The 12637-nt window shown below is 50.2% G+C and overlaps 2 protein-coding genes across 2 annotated transcripts in view; one reads left to right on the top strand and one right to left on the bottom strand.

Moving 5' to 3' along the window:
* Pltp (phospholipid transfer protein) overlaps nt 1–2974 on the bottom strand; it is a 17059-nt gene extending 14085 nt beyond the window's left edge. Inside the window, exons 1-3 of the mRNA XM_050150838.1 lie at nt 2812–2974; nt 2108–2218; nt 1925–2024 (exon numbers count right to left, since the gene is read on the bottom strand). Coding sequence (XP_050006795.1) covers nt 1925–2024; nt 2108–2207 — 200 coding nt within the window. The 5' untranslated portion in view covers nt 2208–2218; nt 2812–2974. The remainder of the gene's footprint in view (nt 1–1924; nt 2025–2107; nt 2219–2811) is intronic.
* Nucleotides 2975–6760: 3786 nt separating this feature from the next.
* LOC126506887 (uncharacterized) overlaps nt 6761–12637 on the top strand; it is a 7781-nt gene continuing 1904 nt past the window's right edge. Inside the window, exon 1 of the mRNA XM_050150837.1 lies at nt 6761–7078. Within this exon, the coding sequence (XP_050006794.1) occupies nt 6924–7078 (155 nt within the window). The 5' untranslated portion in view covers nt 6761–6923. The remainder of the gene's footprint in view (nt 7079–12637) is intronic.

Below are 12637 nucleotides of genomic sequence, written 5' to 3'. Positions count from 1 at the left end.
GGGATGGAGTTTTCCTTTGCCCCTCAAGAGCTCAACCTGGATCGGGTCACTCAGAGATCTGCTCTCTGGACCCAGGGGTTAAATGGCCTTCCTCTTTTCTTATGTATTTAATGTTTAAAAGACAGTGAGTTGGGCTGGAGAGATGGCTCAGTGGTTAAGAGCACTGTCTGCTCTTCCAGAGGTCCTGAGTTCAATTCCCAGCAACCACATGGTGGCTCACAACCATCTGTAATGAGATCTGGTGCCCTCTTCTGGCCTGAAGGCATACACACAGACAGAATATTGTGTACATAATAAATAAAAATAAATAAATAAATTTTAAAAAAGAGCTGGATGGTGGTGGTGGTGTATGCCTTTAATCCCAGCACTTGGGAGGCAGTGGCAGGCAGATCTCTGTGAGCTCAGCCTGGTCTACAGAGCAAGTTCCAGGACAGGCTCCCAAACTACACAGAGAAACCCTGTCTCAAAAGACCAAAAAAAAAAAAAAAAACAAACAAACAAAGAGGGGCTGGAGAGATGGCTCAGCTGTTAAGAGCACTGACTGCTCTTCCAAAGGTCCTGAGTTCAATTCCCAGCAACCACATGGTGGCTCATAACCATCTGTAGTGAGATCTGGTGTCCTCTTCTGGCCTACAGGCAGGATACTGTATAAATACATAAATCTTTAACCAAAAATAAACAAAGAAAAGAGTGAGTCACCAGGCGCAGGCCCCAGCACTTGGGAGGCAGAGGTAGACCATCTCTGCCTGAGTTCCAGGGGTGCCAGGGCTACACAGAGACATGGGAGTCTCCATTTGCTATTCAAACTGATCTTAAATGTGTGCACCCAAGGGATCCTTTTACAGGAATTACATATATATTTTTATTATATTCTACACACACACAAGGATTTGGTTTAAAAAAAAAAAAGCTGGGCATAGTGGCAAACGCCTTTAATTCCAGCACAAAGAAGGCAAAAGCAGACCAGCCTAGTCTACAGAGTGAATTCCTGGTCAGTTAGGCTACATAATAAGACCCTGTCTCAAAAATAAATAAATAGGGGCTGGAGAGATGGTTCAGCAATGAAGAGCACTGGCTCGACTTCCAGAGAATCAGGGTTCAATTCCCAGCACCCACATGGCAGCTCACAACTGCATAACTTCAGGTCCAGGGGACGGGATCCAACACCCTGACACAGACATGAATGCAGACAAAACAACAATGCACACAAAATGAAATTATTAACTCTTAAAAAAAAGGAAAAAAGATCTATATAGTATTGTTCCTTGCACCGCATCCTCTGCCCAAACTGTGATCGCTAGACCTGTTTTTGCTGTTTCTATCTTTTTTTTTATTTTTATTTCTCCTACGGGAATTTTAATTTTTGCTGTTTCCTTGAGACAGGCTTCTCTACATAGTCGCTCTGTAGACCAGGCTGGCCTGGAACTCAAGAGATCTGTCTGCCTCTAGCTTCCCGAGTGCTGGGATTAAAGGCGTGCACCACCATCACCACCTGGCCTTGATTTGATTAAAGTCCAACCGTGCCTTTAACTTGCCATCCTGACCTAGCCCCCGCCCCCCCCCCCTCGAAAGCGCCGATTACAGGCGTTTGTCAGACTCAGCTTTCCACCTGGTCCTTTGCCTCCATCACTTTAACTCACCCCACGTCACAGCTCTCCCATCTCCACCATCCTTAAACTTCCTCCCTTTTAGCACCACCCTATGCCGAGACTCCACTCTCTGCCACTGGTAAATTCTTCTAGCGCACCTCCACAGAATTGGTCCAAGCTTCAATTCTACTGGCTCGTCGCCCCCTTTCTTGGACCCGCCTACCTCCATCCGTTACCTTAGAGCCCCACCCGGCTTAACTGACCACACCCCGAGTTCAGGGGTCTCTCAGGTCATCCCACCCATCTTTGAGACCCCGCCCCCAGGCCCTACTTACTCGGAGATGTTGTAGTAGAAGTGGCCCTTACTGCCGTACAGGTCCGGGATGGTGATGGTCTCCAGCTCTTGCTCCAAAAAGCGCAGTCCCTCCTGCTTCACTGAGGCAGCACGGAGACCCTCAGATCCCGTGCCCGCAGTGAGAGCACCCCACCCGGTCCACGACGCCCGCCTCGCGCCTTACCCAGCTCCAGCGCCGCGGAGGTGACTCGGATCTTGCATCCCGGGAGCTCGGCATGAGCACCTGCCAGGAGCGCTAAGAAGAGGGCCGGAAGCAGGGCCATGGCGACCAGGCCTGGGGGTAGGGTGAGATCGCAGGTGTCACCTGGGCGGCTCAAAACTACTCCTTGGGCGTGCAACTAGAACGGGGTGCTGGCCCGGACCGTTATTCTCCATAAAACTGTTCGGGGCACTCGGAACCAGTAATCTTGTCTCTATTAGCTAGAAGCAGAAACCGAGGCTCCGAAGCGCGATGCGACTTGCGCTTTGCCTCTAGAGGATTTGAGGCTCGGTTCCCTCGTGCAACCTCCGCGTGACGAGTTTGGACCTCAGTAGGATGACCCCCCCCCCCCATTTTCCCTTTTCCTTCAGAGGAGGAGGGCGTGTGCTGGCTTGTATGTTGGTATGGCAACCACCACACGCGCATTCCTGCTGAGCTACTTGCGGTCTCCCAGGCCGCGCAGGGGTGGCCGGGCTGACCGCTGTCTGCTGTCTCCTGGGTTCCCCGGCTCTCCCGGCTCCCCCAGGTCCTAAATCTCTCCCATCAGGCACTCGGCCTGGTGTCCCATCCCAACGCCCTCCTTCATCTCCTCTCCTCTCCACCTGGGTTCTGAGGGCCATGCGGCTCAGGAGGGTCTAGGGGTACGATGGGGACGCGCCCCAACTCACTTAGTGTTGGAACTGGGGGACGGCGCGGTCACACCGGACGGCAGACAAAGCAAGGGATCCGGGCCGGCGGGGTCTGGCGGGCAGCGCGGGTCCTGCAGTCTTTATAAGCCTGGGCCTCCCGACCCCCCTCCTCGCTGCTGTTCTCCCCTCCTCCTTGGGGGCTGGGAGGGGACGGGGCGGGACGCTGGCAGCCGGGAGGGTGGAGAGAGGAGTACCGAGCTTGTGACAAGCCCGGCTGCTGTCTGGACAAGTGGGGGGACTTGCTTCTAAAAGAGCGAGAAAAGTGCAAACGGCGGCCTGCCAAGCCACAGCTGTTGAATGCCAGTCACCTAAGCTCTTCCTGCACGCTCTTCAGCAAACCCCTTCACTTTACTGCGGAGCCTCAGTTTCCTCACCCAGCACAGAATCCCTCCTTTCCATCATATTCATCTCCGTGCTGGCTTTGTTATGGGACCCCAATCTACCAGGGAGTTTTAGCGCCCTGGAATCTTCTCCTCTTGGAGAAGCAAGACCTGACTTTTTTAAGCCCAGGAGGACACCACAGGGGCAACTAGAATCATCCCGGAGGGAGGTTTGTCCTTCCTGGGGGACTGTGGATTCTTTTGTGAACCCCTATGGCTGGCTGCTCCACACAGGGCCCCTGGAACCCGTGTACTGCCCACAGAGTTCCATGCATCAAAGTGCGGTAGGTGCTGGCTACCTTTTTATAGCGTTGTGGACGGGCCAAAGAGAAAGAAGGAACTGATAACGATGCTTCCTGAGCACTCAGCCAGCTCCGCTGACCAAGTAGTCTTGCGTCCAAGACCTTCCTGGATCCAGAATTGTGCAAGGGAATCCACCATTCTCAGGCAAATCAGAATGGCTAATCACCCCGGACCTGGTTTTACCTTATAGTCTGTGAGGCTGGCTCTCTTTGGCAGGAAACTGGAGGTTGAGACAAATTCTGTGACTGTTACTGGATTTTCAGGGATTGTTCCCAAACAGTGGGAGGTGGTGAGACAGCTCCCCAAAAGGCCTAGATTCTTCTATCTGAGGGATCAGTATTTACAACCTCGGGTGTCAGTCCTTAGGACCCTATTTAATCTCTCAATTAAGTTAGAAGTTAGGGAGGAGGAATGTTTTTTGGTTTTTGAGACAGGGTCTCATGTAGCCCAGGCTGGCCCAGAAATCTCTATGCAGCTAAGGATGGCCTTGAACTTGGAATCCTCCTGCCTTCCCCTCCAGAATGCTGGGATTGCAGATGTGCACCATCACTCCTGATCTCTGTGGTACTGAGATGGTTGGTGCACATGGAACCTTGTGCATGCTCGGCGACACTCTGCCAAGTGAGCGACATCCCCGGCCTTAATAGAAGGTTATTGTAAATATAAAAGGGCCTATTGCAAGGGCTGGGCATAGCCTACGCCATACCATGAGCAAGGAATGAATGCCTTATGATTAAGGGCACACACCAGGAGTGAGCTGAGCAGGGAGCAGAGTGCAGAGGCCATCTGGAGGATTAGAGGCCTGCATGGCCTTGAGTTGAGACAAGTTGTTTTCCTGGATTCTGACTCAAGACACCAGCCTGGGGTCTGGAAAGAAGGCTCAGCAGGTAAGCATCTACTGCATGTAAAAAGGACCTGAGTTCAAGTCCCAGTGCCCAGCCCACATCCAGTGACCCACAACAATCCAGCTCCAGGGGATGTGACGCCTGCGGCCTGCACAGCAGTCACATACACACATTCTCCTGAGGCACATATACATAACTAAAAATAAATATTTAAAAACTGAAGCAAACCTGGGGCCTGGGGTGCAGCTCAGTGCTGTGAGGTTTTCTGTATATGCGCCAGGCCTTGGGTCAGTTCCTAGCACCCTCCCAAAACAGGAGACTCTTTCCTTCCTCCTGTCCTTCCTCCCTCATCTCTTCCAGCCTCTTCCTCTCCTGCCATCTTCTTATTTTCAGAGAGAGTCACTGTGTTGCCAGATGTTTGGAAGTGTTAGGTACAGTCGTTAACATTTCGGCCACCTTGGCTCCTGCCGGCATGCTCTGGTCTCTCATGACTCGCCCCTCATCCCTCCTCTGCCTACTGTCCTTTCTAGTCCCAAACATGCACCTTTTTCTTGCTCAGGGTCTTTGCATCTGCATTTCCCTCTGCCTGGAATGCTCTTCCACCTTCCTAAGGCCGGCTCTTGTTATTCTGTTTTCTAGCTAAATGGAGACTTTTTTTTTTTTAAAGCAACTTCCTTCCTTCCCTGCCCTACTTAGTTAGCATTTACTTCCAATCACACAGCCTGGTCGATTTGCTTTTGCTTTTGTTTGTTTTTGTTCTTCTAAGAAAAGGTCTTAATATGAAACCCTGGCTGGGCCTGGAACTCACTGTTTAACCCAGGCGCTGGTGTGACCTGGTGGGGTAAGAGAAGGTGCCGTCCCGTGCCCTGACTCCTGACTCCGGGAGTTGGCAGGCTCAGTCTCCCCTTTTGGTTGTGTGGATTTCCCCTTTCCCTCACAGAGTGTTGTGGTGGGTGTCACCCTCCCCCTCCCCCACCCCACACCCAGTGATTCTGGCAGAGTGCTGCCCCGAGGGCTTTAGCAATCTCCCTGAGTGTCACAACTTGCCTTGCCTCGTGGAGGGGTGAGCCCCAGCCACGCCTCTGACACCAGGCTAGCCCATTAGTTAAGAGCTTTGTATACACACAGACCTGGTTCAAGTCTTTTGCTGAGTACGTCAGCCAGTTTTTCTGGGAACGGACTAGAGGGAACAGATTTTAGGATTTGTTTAGTTCAACTTCTGTAGCATGAACAGACATGACCAGCGTCTAAGTGGATGGGCTGCTGTCTGGCTGGGGGCACAATGTTCTAGAGCAGCCATTCTCAAACTGTGGGTCTCCACCCCTTTGAAGGGTGAACGACCCCTCTCACGTGGGTTTGCTTAAGACCGTCAGAAAACACAGATAATTAATTATGATTCATACATAACAGTAGCAAAATTACAGTTATGAAGTAGCAACGAAAATAATTCTATACTTGGGGTCACCACAACGTGAGGAACTATATTAAAGGGTCACAACATTAGGAAGGCTGAGAACCACTGTTGTAGAGGAAATAGCAAATCTGATCCTGAACCTCAGTTTCCACGTCTGCAAGATGGGGGTGATTAAGTGGCAGCGAGGGCTTATATGATAAAGTCTACGAAGTGCTAAACTAGCGCCTGCGTGCCAAAGGACTCAGTAGGTCGAGCTGGTGATTAGCACTAATGTTCTCAGACTGCCTTGCAGATGTGAAGTCACACAACACAACTGGCCTGTGGTCTGCTAGAAGATGGGCATCATCGCTCCCCTTCCCGGGGGGTTAGGAATTAGCTCAAGCCCCTCTGGTCCAGATCCCATGCTCACACTTTTTCTTCTTTTTGTGGTTAGAAACCAGAGCCTTGCTCATGCTTGTCCAGCCCAGGTCTCCTGAGTTATATCTCCAGCCTTCTTACAGGTATATTTCACTTTTTACTGGGAAGGGGTAGTGTATGTCACGGCAAGTGTGCAATGGCTGGAGGACAACGTGCTTGAGTCCTTTTTCTCCTTCCAACATGTGGTCCCAGGGATTGAACTCAGGACATCGGGCTTGGCAGCAAGTGTCCTTATCCACTGAGCTATCTCACTGGCCTCCCCAGTGAGTATTGTTTACTTTGAGGCAGGGTCTTACTAAGGTTTTCAGGCCGAACTTGAACTCAGGCTGCATTCCAGGCAGGCCTTGAGTGTGCGATCCTCCTGCCTCAGCCTCTTGAGTAGGCAGGATGACTGGGAAGTGCCAGTGTGCCCATATGACTGTCTCTCGGTCAGACAGATGGAGCAACTGAGGTCCAAGGGAGAGGGGTGGATGTCCAAGCGAATAAACACAAGCTCTGCTGGCCTCGGGATGCCAAGCTGGGTTTCTGCCCAAGATGTTAGCTTGTTTCATTTTCGCCTGATGCTTGCAGCGCATCCTCTCCAGCTGTGTTTTCTTTGGCTCGCAGCCCAGCTTGGGGAAGCTGAATCAGCCATCTCCCCTCTTGCCCCCCTCACCCCCACCCCGTGCCCACCCAAGTTGCTCCTCAGGAAATAACACCATCCCCAGTCCCCCATCCGCAGAGCTGCAGCTCATGTGCCTGTGTGAGTCACGAGAAGCCAGCCTGGGAGCACAGGACAGGAGACCCGGGGTGATGAACGGGGAGAAGGGCAGCCTTCTGACCAGAAAGACCACGATGGCATCCGTTTCCAGAATGCAGCCGGACAAAGCAGTCCCCGTGGAGCCTGGGTATTTACCAAATAGGGAAAAGGCAAAGACAGGGCTGGGGCTTTCTGAGTTCAGTCGGGAAGAAGTGTTGACGGTCTCTCCGGGCTGCTAACACTTGGAGACAGAGCGCAGTGTGTTCCTCTTCTCCTTCCCGTTTCCTTCTTGAAAACCAGTTCCTTTTTCTGGGGGAAGAGCCATCTGCCTGGTCCCTAGAGGCCTTTCTAGGTTTGAAACTGGAGGGTTTGAAAGGTGCCATTTCCTCAGATCCTACCTAGAGCCGTTCTATTGCTGACCTGGGCCTCTCTGTCTTGACCCTGGTATTGGCTTTGGGTGGCCTCTGACTTCCTTAATTCCATTCAATAGTTTTGCTTGGTACCAGGCTTTGTCTGTATCAAGCAAGGGCTCTCCACTGAGCTCTTATCCCCAGCCTCTTTCCTCCCTTATTTATTTATTTATTTATTTATTTATTTATTTATTTATTTATTGGGGAGTAGTTTCCCCGCATGTATATATCTGCACCGCTTGCTTGACTGGTGTTCTTAGAGGTCAGAAGATGGCATTGAGTTCCCTAGAACTAGACTTACAGACCGTTATGAGCTGTCTTGTGGGTGCTGGGAATTGAACCCAGGTCCTCTGGGAGAGCAGTGCGTGTTCTTAACCACTGAGCCATCTCTCCAGCCCCTTATTTATTTATGGTTGAGACAGGATCATTCTGTCTAGCTTTAGCTATCCTGAAACTTGCTACATAGACCAGGCTGGCTTCAAACTCCCAGAGATCTGATCTACCTGCCTACCTCAGTCTCCTAAAAACTGAGATTAAAGGTGGGCGATCCTGCTATTGGGCCTTTCCGTGTGTGTGTGTGTGTGTGTGTGTGTGTGTGTGTGTGCGCGCGCATGTGTGTGAGTGTGAGCATGGAAGCCAGCGATCGACTTCAGGTTTCCTGTATCAGGTGCCTCAACCTTGCTTTTTGTTTTTTTTTTCTCTCTGAGACAAGACGACCAGGATCTCACTAAGTGGCTCTCCAGAACGAGGCAAGCAAGTCTCAAGACTTCTGCAGTCTCCCCTTCCCCAGAACTAATTAGCATTTCTCGCCACCCTGCCTGCCCAGCATTTTCAAAGGTGTTCTGGGGTCCAGCCGGAGTGCCCCACAATTTTCCTCCAAGCTCTTTAGGGGGTGAACTATCTTCAGTCCTCCGTTTCCCCTCGTGGTCTGCCTTCCTTTCCCATTTCTCTGGCTCTTTCAGAAGCCTGACACTGACTCACAGGAGCCTCCGCCCGGCCTCGCCCTAGACCTTTTGACTCTCTGGTCTTCATGACACTCCACATGGACTTTCCAGCCTCAAACCATTGGGAGAAGGAGGCGCGGCATCTGCGGCCTGGCAGTTTAGGTGCCTGGTGATGAAAAGATAAAATACCTACGCTCAGGAAGAAGGGGCAACAGAAGGAGAGACTGGCTCTTTAGTTGGGCTGCCAAGGCCACTCTAAGCTTGCTTTGTTTCCCCACCCCAACCCCCCACCCCTGCCCAGGGTCTTTTATGAAGGTTACAAACAACAACAACAACAACAAAATCACACTCAACACATTCCAACCACTGAAGATTTCCAGGATATACTAATCTTAACATCTCTGGGGCCAGACAACATAAGCTTTGACCTCACAAGGACCACCAGCCACAGCTTCCAGACCTCCTCCTCTCTCGAGCTAAGTGGTCAGTCCCCTGCTTACCAGTTCCTAACTCTGCACCTCTCCCGGCCTTCTCCATCTCAGATCATGAACCCTCTTTTACCCAAGCTGGAGTTCACCATCCTCAGCTCATCTGTGTTATTTATTTATTTATTGTGTATATAATATTCTGTCTGTGTATGAGCGCAGGCCAGAAGAGGGCACCAGACCCCCCTACAGATGGTTGTGAGCCACCATATGGTTGCTGGGAATTGAACTCAGGACCTTTGGAAGAGCAGGCAATGCTCTTAACCTCTGAGCCATCTCTCCAGCCCCTCATCTGTGTTCTTTACCCACACCCGCAAATCCTGGTCTTTGCAAAAGATGTTCTGTACTTTCCCGGGCCTCTGTTAGCTCAGCAATGTCAAGTCACCTTCATAGTCTGCCTGGACTTCATCCCCTTCCCTACAGGTGAAGTCTCTCTGTAGCAACCAAAAGTGTCACTTAGAGGGTGGAAGAGAAGCTGAGAATGGTGGCAAATACCTCTCTAAAAATTAAAACGGGCTGGAGAGATGGCTTGGAGGTTAAGAACACTGGCTGCTCTTCCAGAGGTCCTGAGTTCTATTCCCAGCAACCACATGATGGCTCACGGCAGTCTGTAATGAGATCTGGTGCCCTCTTCTGGTGTATAGGTATACATGTAGATAGAACACTGTATACATAATAAATAAATCTTTTTTAAAAAAAATAAAAAAGAACTGGGTTGTGGTGGCCTTTAATTCCAGCATTTGGGAGGCAGAAGCAGGTGGATCTCTGTGAGTTTGAGATCAGCCTGGTCTACAAGAGCTAGTTCCAGGACAGGTTCCAAAGCGACAGAGAAACCCTATCTCGAAAACAACAACAAACCAAAAACCAAACCAAAACAAAAATTAAAACAGAAATAAATAAAGTGGAAGAAAGAGAAAGAGAAAAATAAGGATGCTAGGCATGGTGGCATCTGCCTATAATCCCAGTATATGGGAGTCTAAGAAGGGAAAACCAAAAATTCAAAGTCAAGACTGGCATGGTGGCGCTCGTCTGTAATCCCAGCACTCAGGAGGCAGAGGTAGGTGAATCTCTGTGAGTTTGAAGCCAGTGGGGTTTACAGAGTGAGTTCCAGGACAGTCAAAGATACACAGAGAAACCTGTCTCATAAAATTAAAAAAAAAAAAATTAAGAAGGGGGTGGTAGGGTGGGTAAAAATGACAGTATTTTTTCTACCCTTTCCAAACCCTCTAGTGGTTCCCCATCACACACGTGACTAAACCAAGACCTGGCAACCCCTAAACACTAAGGGTCTTAGCTCTTGCTTACCTCCTTCTGTTTTCACTGATCTGCCACTGTTTGGGCCACACGACAAGCTTGATAACCCTCAGGCTTTTCATGACTTTTCCCTGCCAAGTCATCCTGTGAGAAAGTCCCCTCCCTGTTACTGTGTTTGCTTAATTTCTTCTTTTGCCCCCCCCCCTTTTTTCCTTTGAGACAGTCCCATTAAGGTCAGGGTGCCCTTGAACTCACTGTATAGCTGACTTTGAACTTCTATTCCTCCTGCTCCCACCCTTCCGATTCTAGGGTCACTGGTGTGTGCCACCACACCCAGATTTTTTGGTTTGTTTTGTTTTTTCTTCACTGCCTCTGTCTTCCAATACACTCTAAATTCGACCTCAGGGCCAGGCAGGAACCTGATACCCACGTTTACACTAACTCTATAAACATTTGTTGAATCCAAGGATGGGTGGACATCACCATCCCCGAGCCCTGTAAAGGAGGAGAGTCAATGGCCGGCTATGTGGGCCCCGGCCTGATTGCCCGCTGAGCCTCTAAGCTCCTTGCTGCTTCCCGCTGGCACCATCCATCTCCTGACTTTCTCCAGGGTTATGTGGAGCTGGTCTGCCGCCAGGAATGTCATGCTTTCCTAATCTCCTCTGGGGCCCGCAGATCTCTATGGTCATGGGAGGTGCCCCCTTGGGATCTCAGTTGACTGTACACAAATGTGGACTTCTTGGCCCAGCTGGCTCCCATCCCTTTCCACATGCTAGGCTGCCCTGGAACAGTGTGTCTGCCTTCTTTGTGGGAGAGGTAACTTGTTTCCTGGTATGGGAGAGGTTGCTGGCCATGGTGACCTCTCTCACAGACTCCTAGGGCAGAACTTCAGGCCTGAGGTGAGACAAGTTAGTTCCCAAACAATTTGTAATATAGCAACTTTTCTTTTTTTTCTTTATAAAGATTTGTTATTTATGTGTATATATGTGTATCTGTGTGTGTGTATATATATATATATATATATGCTCATGAGAGTGCAGTGCCCATGGAGGCCAGAAGAGGGCAACAGACACCCTAGAGCTGGAGTTACAGGCAGCTGTAACATGAGTGCAGGGACCCAAACACTAATCTCTGAAAGAACAGTACTGCTCTTAGCCACTGGGCCGTCTTTCTAGGCCCAACAGCAGCTTCTCTGTCTGTCTCCACCCCCCTTTCTTTCTTCTGTCCTTCATTTTTCAAAAGAAACAAACCAATTTTGAAAAATTATTTATTATCATTGTGTGGGGACATGGGTGTGCCGCGTCACCCAGGTGATGGTCGGAGGGTGACTCTGAGAAGTGTAGTCTCCGTTTCCACCTTTGTGTGGACTCCAGGGATTGAACTCATGTCATCAGGCTCCTGTGACATTTTTACTTGCCACCTCAGTGGTTTTTAAAATAGGTAGAATTTGGTTAAATTAGGTGTGGTGGCTCCCATTTGGGAGACTGAGGCCAAAGGACCGCCATGAGTTCCAGGATAACCTGGTCTACACAATGAGACTTTGACTCAGAAAGCAAGACTGGAGCTGTCTTGCCTGGCATGCACAGAGTCACAGACTGGATTCTCAGTGGCTCATAAACCAGGTATAGTGCCATCCATTTGTCATCCCAGTGCACTGGAGACAGTGGCAGGAAGACCAGAAGGTCAAAGTCCCCCTGGTTACACAGTGATTTTTTTGAGGCCAGGCTGGAATTCATGACATTTTGTCTCAAAAAAAAAAACCCCAAAAACAAAAAAACAAAAAACAAACAAACCCCCCAAAACAGCTGAGACAGCCAGCAGCAGCGGTGGGTAAGCAGGGTCCGCCAAGCCTATTTGCTGGGCCTGACCCCCGCTTCCACCTGCCTCGGCCCTGGCCTTCAGCATGGTCCCTCAACCCTGCTTCTGGGAGGCCAAGACCCTCTCCCCAACCCGCTCCTGAGACTGGCAGCCTGCCTGGTTCTGGTTCTGGGATGGCTAGGGGCCCGTCCCATGTATGGCTTGACAAGTGCCATGCTCGGTCTAGGACTGGGCTTTGGCTGGGCTAGCATTCCTGGGAGGGACCATGGTCTGGCGCCAGCCAATCAGGAAAGGGCAGATCCCTAGACCCCCTTAAGACATGCCCAGGCTTGTCTGGACTTGCCCTGACATGGCCAAAGATGCTGCAGCAAATCAAATTCAAACTAATGTAACTGCTTCTTGCTTAGCCAATCAGGCTTGTTGGAGATGACCTAACTGTCTCTGGAATTCCCCTAGCTGTGTATAAAAGGAGCCTGGGAGCTTCTCTCCAAGTCGCTGCCATTTTGTTGGGTGACAGATCCCAGGATGCTGGAATTGTCTCTTGAGAATTAAAATGCTTCTGCTTTGCATAAGTAAGTAGCGGTCTTTTGTGGGGTGATTTGCAGATCCCAACACAGCAACAAATGATAACAACAACAACAACAACAAAAATCACTCAGAGGCAGAAGCAGGCGGATCTCTGTGCATTTGAGGCCAACCTGGTCTACAGAGCAAGTTCCAGGACAGACTCCAAAGCTACACAGAGAAATGCTGACTCCAAAAAAAAAAAAAAAAAAAAAAAAAAAAAAAAAAAAAA

The sequence above is a fragment of the Alexandromys fortis genome, unplaced genomic scaffold, assembly GCF_014885135.2.
Source record: "Alexandromys fortis isolate MF-2015 unplaced genomic scaffold, M_Fortis_MF-2015_v1.1 scaffold_27, whole genome shotgun sequence".
Taxonomy (NCBI): Eukaryota; Metazoa; Chordata; class Mammalia; order Rodentia; family Cricetidae; genus Alexandromys; species Alexandromys fortis.
Note: the sequence above shows the minus strand (reverse complement) of the source record. Positions and strands in the feature narration are given on the sequence as shown.